Here is a 17,875-nt window from a genome sequence, read left to right on the forward strand (position 1 = left end):
AGATTGGATTTATCGGCAATCTCATAAATAGGGCCCGAGCCATTTGCTCACCATGCAAGTTTCTTGCCAAAGTCACATGCGTAAAAGGTATCCTGTAGGAGAATGGCTACCCTCATTATATCGCTGTTCATTATATATCATGCTAACTCATGAATGGGCCCAAGGCCACCTCTTTTGGCCCTGAAGAGTACCTCAGATCATTTTGGGTAGATTAAGGTATCTCAGAAATTTGAGCAACAGGTGCAACTAACCATTTCATAAAGCCACAATATCGTAGCAATCGCCTCAAACAGGATGCTGCCACCAAGCTAAAAAAGTGTTCTGCCTACCACACAAATGAGTAGTGTAGTTTATGAATTTCAGTGTCAGTGTGATGCTCAGTGGGCCATATATCCCAACCAGCTGATCATATAAAGCAACACATCTCTCTCTGGCTATTCACGCACAACAGGAAAAGTACTGACTGTATGTAACGAGCCCATGCTTGCAAAACTCAAAACATAGTGTCCAACATTAGATGTGATTCTACAATTGAACAACACTTGCTAAACAACACTGAGTGTGCTAAGAATCAAACTGATAACCAATTTAAGGTTAGTCAGGCTTGCAATGTGGCTCACCTACAGGTATTAGAAACTACATATATTCACACTCAGGATCCTGTCCTTTGCAAAGGAACAGATCCACACATTATGCTTTTTTCAACTAAACAGAAACTTGAGGTTCATTCTCCTTGGCAATGCCTCGATCATATTGATCTGGCTGGCTTGAATTTAAACAAAAACTTGACAGCTAACTGTTCCCTGGTGTATTGTCCATGGCAAGATCTCAACTAATCAAATTCCACTTGCCAATCAATCAGCACCCTCTTCTCATGGGGTACAAGTTGTTGCTCCTTTGAGTTGTGGTATTCTTGCAAATTGGTCTTGATCAGTGTAAGGTTAAAATCTTCTACAGCATGCCTTTTTTTCAGCATTAACGTTTTGTGCTACCAAGTGTTGTGTATTTACATTGTTCCTGGAGAAACAAGGGCACTTTAAGTGATCAACCACATGATGTCATTGGCTGTTTGCCTTCCAATAAGGGTCTTGTTTGTTTGTACCACTGCGGTCATCCTTTAAAAATACCACACTAAGTAACTGTCTTAAGATTGTATCGAGGTAAAGTTATATAACTGCAAAGGACAAATCTGGTGAAAAATTACTGACCTGAAAAGTTAACAGTTTCTCTCTTCAGTGGCAGCCAGAGTTAGAGCATTTCCAACATTTTTCTGTTTTTATCTTCAAGTTGTATTGCTTAACTCTTTCAAAAAGAGCTAAATAAATGTTCAGTGAGGAACGTAATTGCTAGTTACAGGCATCAGCGTAGACCAAAATGATTATCTACTTCATGGGTCATAATGATCTTCTGCTGTTGTGACCTGATGTGAGAGAATGCAATTCCTAGGGAAACAACTAGGCAGAGTTGTTTAATTTTTTTTTACAGGATGTGGGCATTGCTAACAAGGCCAGCATTTGTTGCGCATCCCTGAGTGCCATCTTGAACTGCTACAGTCCATGTGATGTAGATACTTCCACATTACTGTTTAGAAGGGAGTTCCAGAACGATACTCAACTAAAGGAATGATCGTATGTGACATGAAGAGGGTCTTAAGCTGGTGGTGTTCTCATGCATATACAGCCCTTGTTTCTATTGGTGGTAGAAGATGGAGATTTGAAAAGGAGCATTGGTGAGCTGCAATAGATTTTGTAGATTTTTGTTGCCATTGTCTGTTGGTAGTGGAGTGTGTGAATGTGGTGCCGATCAAGCTGATTGCTTTACCCTGGATGGGGTCAAGTTTCTTGAATGTTGAATGAAGCTACACTGCACTCATCCAGGCAAGTTGAAAAAGTGTGCATTTTAGATGGTGAACAGGCTTTGCGAGTCAGGAAGGAGTGACAGGCTAGACAGTTTCCCAATCACTCACCTGCTCTCGTAATTATATGGCCAGTACAGTTCCATTTCTGGTCAATAGTAACTCTCAGGATGCTGATCGTGGGAGTTTCAGTGATGGTAGTCCCACTAAATGTCATGCGGAGATGGTTAAATTCTCTTCTCCCCTGTTTTACTTTGTATCCCATGCCAAGCTCCTCTCACTGTCTCATTATCTCCACTTCCCTGAATCTGTAATTTTCTGTCCTGAGCCCATGCTCCCTGAGCTCCTCTCTTTTTCTGTCCCATGCTTCTCTTTTCCACTTGGCATCTGTCCTCCACTTATTTGCCTGAACCATTTTGTCCACAAGATGATGTAACCTACCCTGACTACATGATTGATCCACATTTCGCTTTCCACCATTGTCTTCTGTGCGAGAGTCAGTGATGAGTGAGTGCTCAGCTGAGGAGCACAGTTGCTACAGGCTGCTTTGCCAAATTCCCTGCCTGCAGGGGATAATAACAATTGTGCTGTTGCTATTTGCAGCTCCTTTAAAATCATTTGTTTCTTAATTTGTCCCATCACCAACCTTTCACCTTGCAACATCATCCCTTTGTCATTTGATCTTTTTCACCCATTACACACTCTTACTCTTTCCTCTCCTCCCACTCTTTCAGTAATTTAAAACCTGAGGCACCTGCAAGATTTTCCAGTTTTGACAAAAAGATGTAGACCTGAAACATTAACCCTGTATCAATATCTCAACAGATGCTGCCTGACCTGCTGAAAATTTCTAGCATTTCAGTTTATATTGCATTACTTCTAAGGTTACGTGTAGATCTTTGGAAAGACCAGTTAGAATATTGTATCCTGTTTCGGGTGCCTTACTTTAGGAATGGCATCAAGGTCATCGAGAGATTGCAGAACTGTTTCACTAAGGTGACTACACGAATGAAAGATTCGGTTAGAAGGCATGGAGAAAACAGGGCTCCATTAGAACAAATACATTTTTTTTAAAAAAAATGTAACCAAATCTTCAAAGTTAATCAAATATATAGGTAATATAAGGAGGGAAAAGAGCTGAAATTCTAAGTCCAGATGACCTTTTGACAAAGGGTCATCTGGACTTAGAATTTCAGCTCTTTTCTCTCCTTACAGTTGCTGCCAGACCTGCTGAGATTTTCCAGCATTTTCTCTTCTGATTTCAGATTCCAGCATCTGCAGTAATTTGCTTTTACGTAGATAATGTTATTCCCACTGGTCAGTGAAACAGTAACCAGAAGACATCAATTTCTGACCAAAAAATCCAAAGATAGATTAAAATAAAATATCCTTACACAGTTAGCATAGAACGTCCTCACCAACAATGGTGAAAGTGGAATCTGTAACAGCTTCAAGAGAAGAATAAATCTAAGAAGGATATCAGGAAAGGGATCAGGTACATCGGTCTTACAAGGATGAAATGGTTCTATGGATAATCAGAGATATAACGTCCAAGTTTTTTGCATGCAATTTTTAAGATCACCACCACCTGCAGCTATGTCTTTAACATAAAATATATCCCAAAATATCTCAGAGATAAAGGGGAAGAAAACTGACACACAGACCTAAAAAACTATAAACATGCATTTGTATAGTGCCCCCCACAACTTGAGCATTTCACAGCCAGTGATGTGCACTCACTGGTGTTACAATGTAGGGAATTGGGACAGCTTGCTTAAGAAAGGATGACCAAATCCTTAGTATAAGGATAAAAGCACAATACTGTGGATGCTGGAAATAAAACCAGAAAGTGCTGCAAAAACCAGCAGGTATGGCAGCTTCTGCAGAGACAGTTACATTTTGAATCCAATATGACTCTTATTCAGATCTGCTGAGCTTTTCCACCACTTTCTGCTCACTATAAAGAGACTGAGAGGGGTTTGGCAAAGGGATCCTTGGGAAGGGAGTCAAGTTGCCAATGTTGAGCAAGGAGTGGGCTTAATACAAAGTTGTACTTTTTCCTGAAAGCTGTATATTTCAGAAAGAATCTGTTTTGAATCTTGTTCTAGAAACAACGATTTAATCTATTTTCAGAAATGCAAACGTTGAGGGATAAGCCTCATGGTTATGTGCCAAATTAGTTTTTCCATAATTCTGAGACATAAGAACTCATTGGGTGTTTTTTTTTGTTAGAATTGACAGAGGGACAGAATATAATCCTGCAAAGATTGGTTAAAAAACCTAAAATCTTTTGTAATGGAAACAGAATTAAACAGACAGTAAGCACCCTAGGTTGCTATATAGTGACCACTGTTGGAACTGCTAATGTACGGTGTTGAATTAGGGCAGCAACAACATTGCCCATCATGCTCTGACAGTCAGACAGACTGATCACAAGACCCACAAAGGACTAATGGCCACTTGTGTAAGGCTTGAGAGAACTAACTGTGATCATGGAACAGGATTCCAGGAAGAAGAAAAAAAACATGGGGAGGTAGGATTAAGCATAAAATACGAAAATAGAGGAAATGTAGAATGCAAAAAGAGCATAAAGTTGCAAGTTTTCAACTTAAATAGGAGAAATTACTGATAGTTTTTACTTGTTGCTTTTAATCAGACTTGCAATGAAAATCTCTCAAACATAATACTAAAGGTAAAGTCGCCATAGCCCGAGATGATCATAATGTGGAGTTGCTGGCGTTGGACCGGGGTGAGTGCGGTAAAAGTCTCACAACACCAGGTTAAAGACCAACAGGTTTGTTTAGAATCATGAGCTTCTGGAATGCTGTTCCTTCCTCACCTGAAGGAGCGCTCTGAAAGCTCGTGATTCCAAATAAACCTTGTGGACTTTAACCTGGTGTTGTGAGACTTAGGCTGACAGGTAGTGATTTAACCACACGTAAGGTGAGGTTCAGAAGGCAGGGCCTTCATAAGTAACCTCAGTTGTTGCGAGGAATTGAACCCCTGCTGTGGTCTGCATCACAAACCAACCATCCTATGAGGAGAGACTGAGGGATTTGAGATTGTTTTCGTTAGAAAGAAGGCGGCTAAGAGGGGACCTTATTGAAACATATAAGATGATTAGAGGTTTAGATAGAGTGGACAGTGATAGCCTTTTTCCTCGGATGGAGAAAACTAGCACGAGGGGGCATAGCTTTAAATTAAGGGGTGGTAGATATAGGACAGATGTCAGGGGTAGGTTCTTTACCCAGAGGGTGGTGAGGGATTGGAATGCCCTGCCTGCTGCAGTTGTAGATGCGCCTAGTTTGGGGGTGTTTGAGAGATCCGTGGATAGGTTTATGGATGGAAAGGGATTGGTTTAGGTTAGAGGGTCATTGCTTTTTTAATTGGTCGGCGCAACATCGTGGGCCGAAGGGCCTGTTCTGCGCTGTAATGTTCTATGTTCTATCCAGTCAACTGACAACTGAGCTGCTACGATCAAAATGAAACTTCAGAGAATCAAAATTTAAAACAAAATTGGAAAATGGCAGCGCTTTTCAAGTTAGTCTGAACACAGCCGCCAAATTCAGAGACACTCTTCATAAATTACTCCCAAGCACGATCACAGCATTAAATACACCCTCCAATATACCAGTTTTGATCACCTGATCTATTTGTCTCATTTTATAACACAGACTATTGAGTAACCATTATTTAAAAATTCATTCTTGGGATGTAGGCTTGGCTGGCTAGGCCAGCATTTACTTCCCATCCCAACTGCCCAAGATGATGATGAGCCGCCTTCTTGAATCGCTACAGGCCATCTGATCTATGTACGCCCACAGTGCTGTTAGGGAGAGATCTTGTGAAAGAATAGTGACATATTTCCAAGTCAGGGTGGTGAGTGGCGTGAAGGGGTGTTCCCATGTATCAGCTGCCCTTGTCAGTTAGATGGTGGAGGTCATGGGTTTGGAAGATGCTGTGTAAGGAGCATTGGTGAGTTCCTGCAGTGCATCTTGTAGATGGTACACATTGCTACTACCCCGTGTCAATGATGGACGGGGTGAATGTTTATGGATGGGATGCCGATTGAGCAGGCTACTTTGTCCTGGATGGTGTTGAGCTTCTTGAATGTTGTTGGAGCTGCACCCATCCAGGCAAGGGGAGAGTATTTCGTCACACTCCTGTCTTAGAATCGTAGAATCCCTACAGCGCAGGAGGCGGCCATTTGGCCCATCGAGCAGGCACCAACAACAACCCCACGTATTTATCCTGCTAGCCCTCCTGAATCTAAGGCAATTTAGCATAGCCAATCAACTTAACCCACACATCTTTGGACTGTGGGAGAGAACTGGAGCACTTGGAGGAAACACAAGCATGCACAGAGAATATGCAAACTCCACACAAACAGTGACTCGAGGCCTGAATTGAATCCAAATCCTTAGCGCTGTGAGGCAGCAGTGCTAACCACTGTGCCACAGCTTGTAAATCATGCTGGTGAGATACTTACCACAGGATTCTTACCCTCTGACCTGTTCTTGTACCCTCTCTATTTATATGGCTAGTCCATTTTAGTTTCTGGTCAATGGTAACCACCCAGGATGTTGAGAGTGAGGTATTCAGCGATGGTAATGCCATTTAACGTCAAGGGGTGATGATTACATTGTGTTTTGTTGGGGGTGGTCATTGCCTAACACTTTAGTGGCGTGAATGTTACTTGCCACTTGTCAGCCCAAGGCTTAATAGTATCTAAGTCTTGTTGCATTTGGACACAGACTGCTTCAGTACCTGAGGAGTTGAGAACGGTGCTGAATATTGTGCAATCATCAATGAACATGCCCACTTCTGACCTTATCATGGAAGGAAGGTCATTGATGAAGTCGATGAAGATGGTTAGCCCTAGGATGAATTCCTGCAGTGATGTCCTGGAGCTATATGACATCTCCAACCATAACTATTTTCCCTTGTGCTACATGATTCTAACTGGCAGAGCATTTTCCCTGATTCCGACTGAATTGGGTTTTATGAGGGCTCCTTGATGCACACTTGGTCAAAGTCTCATCTCGAGTTCAGCTTTTTTGCCCATGTTTGAACCAAGGCTACAATGATGTCAGGAGCTGAGTGGCCCTGGCAGAACGCAAGATGAACATCAGTCAGCAGGTTATTGCAGAAGATGCCTGATAGCAATTTTGATGACCATTTCCATTACTTTATTGATGATCAAGAGTAGACTGATGGGGCGCTAATCGGCTGGTTTGGATTTGTCCAGCCTTTTGTATACAGGACATACTAGGACAATTTTCTACATTGCTGGGTAGATGCCAGTGCTGTATCTATACCAGAACAGCTTGGTTAGGACTCACGGCAAGTTCTGGCACACAAGTCTTCAGGACAATTACTGCAATATTCTGAAGGTCAATAGCTTTTGCATTATCCAGTACGTTCAACTGTTTGATAGCACATTAAGGGAATCAAATTGGCTGAAGACTGGTATTTCTGGGAACCTCAGGAGGCTGCTGAGATGGATCATCCATTGGGCATTTTTGGCTGAAGAATGCAGAAATGTTACACTCTTATTTTTTGCACTGAATTTCTGGATTCCTCTATTATTGCTGATGATGGGATATTTGTGGAGTCCCCTTCCCCAGTGAGTTACTTAATTGCTCACCACCACTCACAGCTGGATATGGGAGGACTGAAGAGCCAGGGTCTGATCTGTTGGTATGGGATCACTTAACTCTGTTACTTGCTGCTTATGCTATTTGGCACAGACGTAGTCCTGTGTTATAGCTTCACCAAGTTGACACTTCATACTTAGGTATGCTTGGTGCTGCTCCTGGCATGCCCTCCTTCACTCTTCATTGAACCAGGGTTAATCCCCAGGTGGTAATGGCGGAGTGGAGGATGTGCCAGGCCATGATGTTAGATTGTGGTTGAATACAATTCTGCCGCTGCTGATGGCCCACAGCCCCTCATGGATGCCCAGTCTCGAGCTGCTAGATCTGTTCGAAATCTATTTCATTGACCAAAGTGGAAGTGTCTCACACAACCCAACGGAGGGCAGGACTTCATCTCCACAAGGACCGTGTGCAGAGGTCGTTTCTACTAGAAAAGGCTTTTCCCTCGTTAGTTCCCTCACCAGCTTCTGCAAACTCAATCTTGTAGTCACTTCTTTTAGAACTCGATCAACAGTGGTGACGGACACAACTGAGATGTTAGGGGTCCAGAGTTGATGCTGAAAACTCCCAGAGCAACCCCACATCTTAGTGAACACTGCTGTGCTGCCACCTAGGTTAGGCTGCCCTGCTGGCAGGACAGGAAATACCCAGGGATGGTGACAACGATGCCTGGGACATTATCTGCAAGATATGATTCCGTCAGTACAACTAGCTTGCGAAACAGCTCTCCCAATTTTGGCATGGGCCCTCAGTTGTTAATGAGGACTTTGCAGGGTCAACAGGGCTGAGTTAGCCATTCTCATTTTCTGTGCCTAGGTTGATGCATCTGGTTTCATTCCTTGTCAACTTTGTAGCGGATTTGATACAAATGAACGGTTTGCTAGGCCATTTCAGAGTCAACCACATTGCTGTGGATCTGGAAGCACATGTATGCAAGTCAGACTAGATACGGTTTCTTTACAGTTTCTTTTCCTAAAGGATATTAGTAAACCAGATCGGTTGTGACAAATCAACAATAGTTACATGGTTAGCACTAGACTTGCAATCTGTTTGAACTTTCAGGCATTTTGCAGAACGTATTGGTACCGCCTATTTTTAATCAGAGAAAAAAGACTTCAGAATGAACAAAAACACATGCTAATAACCAATCGTAACTGATGCTTCACTGTGAAATCGTTTCCTTTTGGACTGCTGGCAACATTTAGAAATAACTCATGATTTGATTTTATTTGATAAACTAATATTGCTATTAAAAAATGTAGTCTTACCAGAACTGGACATGTGATTCACTCTTGAGGGACTCAGCAGCTCGATTGACTGATCGCGACCGGATACTCCATCTGAAAGTGAAAAGCATTCCGTTTTGTAAACAGTCTTAATCCAGGCAGTTATATTTACAACAGCACGGGGCGTCCAGATCTTTGGGGGGGGGGGGGGGGGGCGGCTAAGAGGGAGAGAGAAAGAGAGATGGGAGGATAAAGAGATGTGGGGGCGAGAGAGGGGGAAAGGAGATGGGGTGAGGGCGAGGGAAGAAGGGATCGTCTCAGCTAAAGTTTGCATGCAGTACACGCCCAGCTCTGCATGGAACAGACCTTCAGTCACAAACAATGGAGCTTCCCCGGAATCAGTAACATTTCCACTGGCGCGGTCGCCAGTATTTGCGTTTTCTTTTGCAACATCGAACGTATAATGTACAAAGTCGCTGAAAGCACCTGGCCAATCCTTTTTACCCGAGACAAATAAACATGTGGGGAGTACGGGGAGAGAGAGGCATTTCATTTCATGTGATTTACCGACAATGCGGCTTGCTGTTGACAGAAAGCGAACCCTGGGAGGTGGAAGCTAAAAATAGCTGCAACACTCCAGGACATTAACATGCATCAAGTGGAGAGAGAGAGAGAGAGAGGGAGGAAAGCGGCTTTGTCAGGCCCCTGGGCTCAGTGGGAAACTGTTGCCTCTCTGATCAGGCGATAAGCAATCAGCAAAGCCAACAAAATGCACAATAAATGTTTCAATCGCGTTATTTATACACGTGGTGTACACTATTTAACTCCCGCGTTACCCACACAGACGAGGAATCACTATTTTGTTTTGCATTCAATAGGTTTAAAACTACCGAGATCACAGGAAGGTTAGAGATTTTTGGAGGGGAGGAAAGGGGATATTTTTGTGCACCTTTCTGGCGTTGTACTGTTAGTTTCAGATTTATTTCTCAGCTTTCACCCTATTGCAAAAAGACGTGGATTATCAGCCGCTCAACTTGTTTTAGAAATCACCTCCGATCCATTGCCAGATCTTGTTTCATTTCTCTCTCAGACACATTTAACTCTGACCGGGGGGAGGACATTAACATTACATTTACCCTGTATAAAACCAAACCTCTTCCCACCGGACAGCCACTACAGTTGTACAGAACTCAAACTCGATTACCCAAATCGCTAAGAAATTCAACATATAAGACAGAGAGACAGACAGACAATTTTCCTGACTTTGCCTAACGAGGGAAGTTTGTTCGGTTCTTTTCGGAAGTTACCCAATAGTAATCGTGGCTCATAATTTAACACAAGTCACTAAACAGCTCAAGAGACGGGGAAGGGCGGGGGTAGAAATTTAACAGTCAAAAAATAAAAGGCCCCACCCAGACAGACAGAAATGCTACACCTTTGCCATCTACAGCATTCGCTTCCAGTTCAGTGCTGGCGGCTTGAAGGATTTCTGCGTTGTAACAACACCCACAAAACCCACTGCTCATCTATACAATGATACAAGAGTAAGTACGCCACTCCGTTTAAAACACAGAATATTAACTTGGATTAAGAATAACCCCTCCCTCCCTCCAGTTTGTTCTTTCACCGATGCAGATTGTGAAGAGGCAGTCCCAGTGTTTAATTCAGTGTTTTGCTCCCTCCAGAAGGCGATTGGCATGCGTTAATGACGCAATCAGCAAGGAAATGACCCAATTTCATTCAATTCCTGTGAACAGAATCGAGTTATTGTATATTCCGCAAGCCATTCAATGTAGCAGTGCCACAGTCAAAGCTGTCTTGCATATCATTTACATTCAAATATTACTGGAGAAAGGCTGTTTGAACACTTCAACAACTCCCCCGGCACGGCGAGACAATTCTCTCCATGTTGAGTATGTGTGTATCATTGTGGATGCGTTCCCTTCGGGGGAGGGGAGTTGAATAATGCTGCACACAAAATCCTTCATTAAACCAAAAACACGGACTCAAAGCGTTCTAGGAAAATATGGCAAATTGAACTTTCCTTCAGCTACAGGGATTCCTGTTCAGCGAGAAACATTGTAAAACCCGACTTTCGTTTCACTCCTAAACTGCCCAAATTTGGTTACATAACTCCTCTTAACACGTGCGTGGATCATTTGGCAACTGGTAGTTAAGGCTACATACACTTTATAATTACATCTGAACTGGGTGAGCCTGAATGTAATGACACTAAACCCCACTTTCACCGAGATTTCCTGTACTGAGGAACAGGCTCACCTAGACTGATAGTAATTGGGCTATTATTAACACTTCCCTCACAGTGTCAAGCTGTCTGCGGTTATTTCCTTTCTCTAAGACACTGATATTGCATTTGTCTACATTGAAGATGCTGACTATGCGACAGCCGTATACCAGCTCCGTTCCTACATTTCAGTTATGAACTTTACCACATAGGAAATTTCGCAAATTTACTTGAACTGAATTTTAAACAGTAAGAAGTCTCACAACACCAGATTAAAGCCCAACAAGTTTATTTGGAATCAGGAACTTTCGGAGCACTGCCCCTTCTCCAGGTGAGTGGGAACTGCATCATGTGATACAATTGATAGCATTTTTAATGCAGAAATCCGACTAATAAAGGAAATAAAACAGTGGTTGGGGTACTGAAAGTAATAGAGAAAGGAATAAATTAGTTCAATTACAGCAGTTAATTCATAGAATCCTACAGTGCAGAAGGAGACCATTTGGCCCATCGAATCTGCACCAACCACAATCCCACCCAGGCACTATTCCCATGACCCCATGTATTTGCCCTAGCTAGTCCCCCTTGACACTCAGGGGCAATTTAGCATAGCCAATCCACCTAACATGCACATCCACCATAGCCAATCCACCTAATCTGCACATTTTTGGACTGTGGGAGGAAACCCACACAGACACAGGGAGAATGTGCAAACTCCATACTGACAGTGACCCCTGAGGCTGGGGATCGAACCCGGGACCTTGGGGTTGTGAGGCAGCAGTGCTAACCGCTGTGCCACCGTGCCGCCCCACTACTGTTCATTAAATTTAGAAAAACATGAGAACTCAAGATAATGCCAAAGCATATGCAAATAAAAGAACTGCACATACATCTATTTTCCACTAAGGGTATAGATATTCAAGATGACAGCTCCCACAACAATATCAAATTAATTTATTTTAATGTATCATATAAATTGATTTTGGCCACTAATAAATATTGGCACTCTAGCAGGAGCAATGCAAGAAGCAAAGAAACATTACAATAACTGTCACTTCAGTACAAATTTCATGTAAAGAGTGCCGCAATGCCCTTCACAAACTGACATGAGGAAAATGGACAGCAAGTCAAGACAGAATATGGAGAGGGGCTGATAATTTGGTCACGTAAAATCTTGAGATGGCTTTGAAAAAAAAAGGAAAAATGAGCTGAAGAGATTTAGAGAGGAAATTTCTGAATAGATGCCAGGGTAACCCATTGCAAACTCCTGCTTTGTCCCACTGTTGGCAGAAAAGCCAACAGGAATATCAGGAGGAGTGGGTAGACTTCTGAAAGAAGGAGACTGCAGAGATTAGGTGGGGCACATTTCAAAACAAGATGATTTAAAGTTGAATGGATTGTGGAAGTAGGTTCGCAGGGACAGGACTTGTTTATTCCTTTCAATATAGGTATTAGAGTTGTAGATATTTACAGCACAGAAAAAGAACCTTTGGTCCATCGTAACTGTGCCAGCACCTATTGTTTTAGTAGTGGAAAGTGCCTAGTCCACCTCAGATTAGGGCAAGGCATCTGAAATATTTGAAGCTAGCCGTTTCACACTGCTACAACGCAGTAGCAATACAAGTGGTATTCTCCACTTACAGGATGCTGCCATCAAGCCAAAAAAATGTTCTGCCAATCACACAAATGAGTAACGCAGTATATGAATTTCAATGCCGGTGTGACGTGAGGTGTGTAAACTGCACGTCCCAATGACTGGTAGCAGATCGTATCAAACAACAGGTCCCTTCAGCTGTCTGCAATAGGTAAAGTACGGAAGGTACCCCAACCTGTCCATACTCTCAAAACTCAAAATATAACATCTCAATGTTAGATGTGATTCTGCAATTGGACAATATTTGCGAAACAATCCGGGGTGTGGTAAGAATTACACTGACAACCAATTTAAGATTATCAGTTTGGCTCATTTACACATATATTAATACCAGGCTCCTATCCTTTCCAGACAGCAGTAATATGTGCATTCATTGCACCTTTGCAATATAACAGGTAGCCATACCATGGTTCATTCCCCAGGGCATTGCCTTCACCAGAATTGACCTGGCTGGTTTAAACTTGAATGAAGTCTGGCAGTTAATTGGTGCACTCTCCATGACAACACTTTTACTAGAGTGCACTTTACCACCAATTAGCGCACTCTTCTCACGCAGTGTAAACTGTTGTTCCTGTTACTTATCCTCTAAATGCTCTGATGAGTGAAAGATGAAAAGCTTTGACAGTAGGTGTCTTTTTTCAGCAATACTCAAGTTCTGTACTACCAAGCAACTGTTCTCTTAGTTTCATAATCATTGTTCTAATAGTTACTGATAACATACTAAGAAAGATAATAAAGTGCATAGTATTGTCGCAATTCTGACTACAGTATAAAGTATAGGGTTTATTTCAATAGGGCTGTCAAAAGCATTTACTATCAACTCTATCACAGTTAGCAAGAAATATGGTATTAAAATGCCAGAAATATTTTGGATTGAGAGTTTATTTGGTATAAGTTTAGGAGTAGTTACTTGCAAAAATGTCATTTTACACACAAATCAATTCTCAAACTTAATTATAATAAACTTGCAGTGTTCATAATTCAACGGCGCTTTAAACTAATCCAAAGTGGAATGTTATTGAGAGAAACAGTAAAGGAAAACCTGATTTGACAAATTGTTGAACCAGTGTTCTTTAAAAGTTCAACAAATGCAAACTTTTTTTGCAGTCTTGTCACAATATAAAATTAAACTTCAATCTTAATAAGTGGAAGATCTATAGAATCCCTACAGTGCAAAGAAGGCCATTCAGCCCATTGACTCTGTACTGACCACAATCCTACTCAGGCTCTATTCTATAACCCCACACATTTACCCTGCTAATCCCCCTGACACTAGGGGCAATTTATCATGGCCAATCAACCTAACCCACACATCTTTGGAGTGTGGGAGGAAACTGGAGCACCCAGAGGAAACACACAAAGACTCTGGGAGAATGTACAAACTCCACACAGTGACCCAAGGCCGGAATTGAACCTCCTGTGAGGCGGCAGTGCTAACACTGTGCCGCCCCACAAATTTTGCTAACCTAGCTGGTGCTGCATTGAAAAAAAAACTTACTGAAATTTATCCGTTTAGGCTCTGCTAACATCATCCATTTTCAAGCTTAATCTCTATGGGATTTTCTGCACCTAGACAATATACGCAGAGCGTTTGTTTATAAAAATCCATAAAACAAAATAAAACATTTTTAAAAGAAATCATAATATCAATGCAAGGTGCAAATGCTTTAAACAGCTTTCATTCAATGAATATGGCATCTAGTTTTTAATCTATTAGAACATGGAACAGTTACACAAATGGACATACAAGCACTTTATGAAATAGGGCAGGTCTGCCAAAGATAAACATGCATCATTTTGAGGCAATTGAGAGGATTTCAATTTCTGTGTTATGTTCATTTCATTTGATCATAAACAGTGCACTAGATTTGTCTTCAGAAGTGTACACTACCACTGTTCCAGTTAAAAGCTTACATTTCACATTTTAAAAAAAACTGCATGCTCACAGTGTGCTTAGGTCACAATCCCACAGCCAAAAATACTCACAAATCCAAAATTAGTACTATTGCTTGAACAGATAGATTGTTATCTTTCTCTCTTCAGGATCGTTAACAGATTGACCCAAAAATTGGTAATTGAAGCTTGTTGCAATCAACAATGAATAAAGAAGTGTGCAGAGATGATAACTCAGGAAGTATCTACCCTTCTTTAATAATAGAATCTAAACTAGGATCATAGCAGACTTTCTTAAAAGATTTAAGGAGTTTCTGTTCCCTAAAAGGTGACCAGAATTCTCAAGTCAGCACATTCTTGTCAGTTTTGCAATGCAACAGCTGTGATGGTTAATGCACTAACTCAGGATTCAAAGCCAAATCATAAAAAGTTGTTCACTTTTCAAAATTAGGCACAGAGTAGTATATCAAATGTATATAACTGTACAAATCAGAAAATTACATTTTATTTTCAGTCTGATGATCTACTAAAATTTAAACACTTTCCTTCCCTTCAAATTGGTCTGCTTTGGGATTAATTAGCAACCTGCTTGTATATTGTATCACAGCTTTTAAAGTAACAGCTATGAAAGTGTCAAACTCACGAGCATGTAGTATGTGATTGAATGACAATCATTTATAGATGCATTGGTGTTATGGGAAAAAACTGCCTGATACTGCATTTCAACTGAAAACTCATACAAGATGATGCTGTGGATTTTGTGTTAATATTGGTGACGCTAACATTCACTATTATTAGGGAGTCAATCTGACAGCAACATCTGGTGTCTGCACATACACATTTAAAGCTGGAAATGCAGAAGTGCTGTCAAATATATTTAACTCTCCACAGGATATGCTGTAACAGTAGCCTGCCCACAGACTCAGACAAGCAATGGGGTGAACCTGGAGTACTTATCCACTAGTCCCCCACTAAATTCACTCCAAAGATTAGGCCAGTACATTCAAGAGAAAATCATACAACCACTCTGGCCCGAAAATTTAATTTTACAAACGTAGTGCTTCAAATTTACTTTTTCTGTCACTCACCCTAACTTACACATCTTTGGACTGTGGGAGGAAAGCGCTGCATCCAGAAGAAACCCGCACAGACATGAGAAGAACGTGCAAACCCCTGCACAGACAGTGACCCAAGACTGAATCGAACCTGGGTCCCTGGTGCTGTGAGGCAACAGTACTAACCATTGTGCCACCCCTTCCAATGTGCTATTTTGTGGCACCTTCTTGGAAGGACCTTAAATCAACAGAGTTATTTTGTACAATCATTGCTTTTCCCCTATGGATTCCAGTACTCTCTAGACTGGCAGTCAGAGGAATGCAGAAGCATGCTAATACTTTGCTTTCTTTAAAGCAACCCAGAGATATAAAAATACCACAGGAAGAATCTAGACTGACTCGATTTTTAAAAAACTGTTAATAAACCAATATCAAAGTTGTAACTGTGATTTATCCTTATATTCTTCTACCTGCTGTACCTTGATACCATCATTATCCTAAGACATGGGCACCATCCAATAATATGGGGTTAGCTACCTAATCAATGTTGATGATACTCAACTCTTATCCTCTTCAGCTGTTTGGATCTTGCTGCTGTTTACACGTTCCCAGATTGCTTGTCAGAAACCCTTGTAGATGAATTGGAATTTTGTCCAATTCAACACTGGCAAGATCAAAGCTTTAATTGATCTTCAGCATCCATCACAAACTCCATATATTTGCCATTAATTCCATCCTTTCCCCAGAATAGCATACGCAACTTCAAGTTTCTCAACCTATTTCGCCTGCTTGCAATTCTTAACATCACCTGCCTCCACTCACCTATTGCTGGTAGGCTCCATCCTCCACACCTTTCCCTCTCCCACACCATCTCCATTCACTTGTCACCCCGGTCCTTACCTACATTGGAGGCACTGGGGACCATGGACAAATTTAAAATTCTCAACCTAGAGTTTAAATTTCATGGTCTCATTTCCCTAGAACTTCCTCAAGCCCCACCACTATGGCCTCTCATGTATCTGCCCTTCCCCTCCCATCACCATCAGTGCCCAGACCATTCCTTCCTAAAAAATCTTTGTTTCATCGCTTCCCTTTTCTCATCAAGGGTCCCTCTTTCACCGAGCTTTTCATAAGATCCCTGAAGTGCAGAAAGTGGCTATTCGACCCATCGAGCCTGCACTGACAACAATCCTACCAGGGTTCTATCCCTGTAATCGCATGTACTTACCCAGTAAACCTCCCTGACACTAAGGGGCAATTTAGCATGGCCAATCAACCTAATCTACACATCTTTGGAGTGTGGGAGGAAACCAGAGCACCCAGAGGAAACTCACGCAGATATGGGGAGAACATGTAGACTCCACAAAGACAGGTGACCCAAGCTAAGAATTGAACCTGGGTCCCTGGCGCTGTGAGGCAGCACTGCTAACCACTGTGCCAATTATCGCTTCCAAAATCTTTCTTCAATATCCATTTTTATCTGATTATGCTTTGGATATTGTAGCTGTTGTTGGTGGTTGTCATTGTGTTGTTTTAAGCAGGTGTACATCCTCTTATGTAGGCAGAATCAGCTGCTAAAAAGTGAGGACAGCAAGGTCACAATAAAAAACAAACAATGGTATTGATTTAGGGATGTGTTTTCCTGGACACAGTGACAGTGCCCTTACACTATTTCATATAGTACCACTGGATCTTTTATATCCACCAAATATGCAGACAGGGGTTTCAGTTTATCTTCTAATCTGAAAGACAACACCTCCATCAATGGAGCACTTTCAGTACTGCACTGAGGTGGCAACATAGATTCTCACTTACTGGAGGGGCTTGAACCCACAACATTCTGATTCAAGACAGAGTAATGTCACTCAACCCACACTGGCAACAATAGATGAACTGCCTCAGCATGTGCCCCATGCCATTCAGTCTTCTGGGGCCTCTTCCCTTGATTTACTGCTCTTCAAATAAGCCAGTGAGGAAGGCACAAAAACTTATTCACTGTTACACTGGTGCTGTTCCAATTCCATAACTTGTGTGTTCAGCAGCCAACAGCTGCTGTGTTTACTCTGCAAAATTCTGCTACAGAGTAATGTAAACATCATGAAACTGGCTCATGGATGCATCTCAGAATCCAAACTAAAACACAGGTCAATCTAAAAACAGGTAGTCAGTGCACTGCTCTGTACCTCCCTAGAAGACACTACAAACACTGCATAAGATATCTCAAGTACACAATTTGTTTTACAAAGTGTTACAACATTGTCATTTTGAAGAGACAACAGCTCTGACTACA

General features: G+C 41.8%; 1 protein-coding gene across 10 annotated transcripts in view; it reads right to left on the reverse strand.

Moving 5' to 3' along the window:
• The window catches only part of hdac4 (histone deacetylase 4), a 399,164-nt gene that overhangs the window by 262,978 nt on the left and 118,311 nt on the right, over positions 1-17,875 (reverse strand). For 3 of the 10 annotated variants that reach the window (XM_080198748.1, XM_080198747.1, XM_080198745.1), the window contains exons 1-2: positions 10,174-10,289; positions 8,781-8,852 (exon numbers count right to left, since the gene is read on the reverse strand). The exons of 1 other annotated variant lie outside the window; for it this stretch is intronic. In XM_080198748.1, coding sequence (XP_080054874.1) covers positions 8,781-8,852; positions 10,174-10,264 — 163 coding nt within the window. In that variant the 5' untranslated portion in view covers positions 10,265-10,289. Of the gene's footprint in view, positions 1-1,208; positions 1,228-8,780; positions 8,853-9,104; positions 9,255-9,788; positions 9,808-10,173; positions 10,290-17,875 lie in introns of those variants that run through there. 6 more of the 10 variants (XM_080198749.1, XM_080198751.1, XM_080198746.1 and 3 more) reach the window with 5 other exon arrangements.

Source organism: Carcharhinus amblyrhynchos, chromosome 11, assembly GCF_965287045.1.
Source record: "Carcharhinus amblyrhynchos chromosome 11, sCarAmb.v2.hapA, whole genome shotgun sequence".
NCBI lineage: Eukaryota > Metazoa > Chordata > Chondrichthyes > Carcharhiniformes > Carcharhinidae > Carcharhinus > Carcharhinus amblyrhynchos.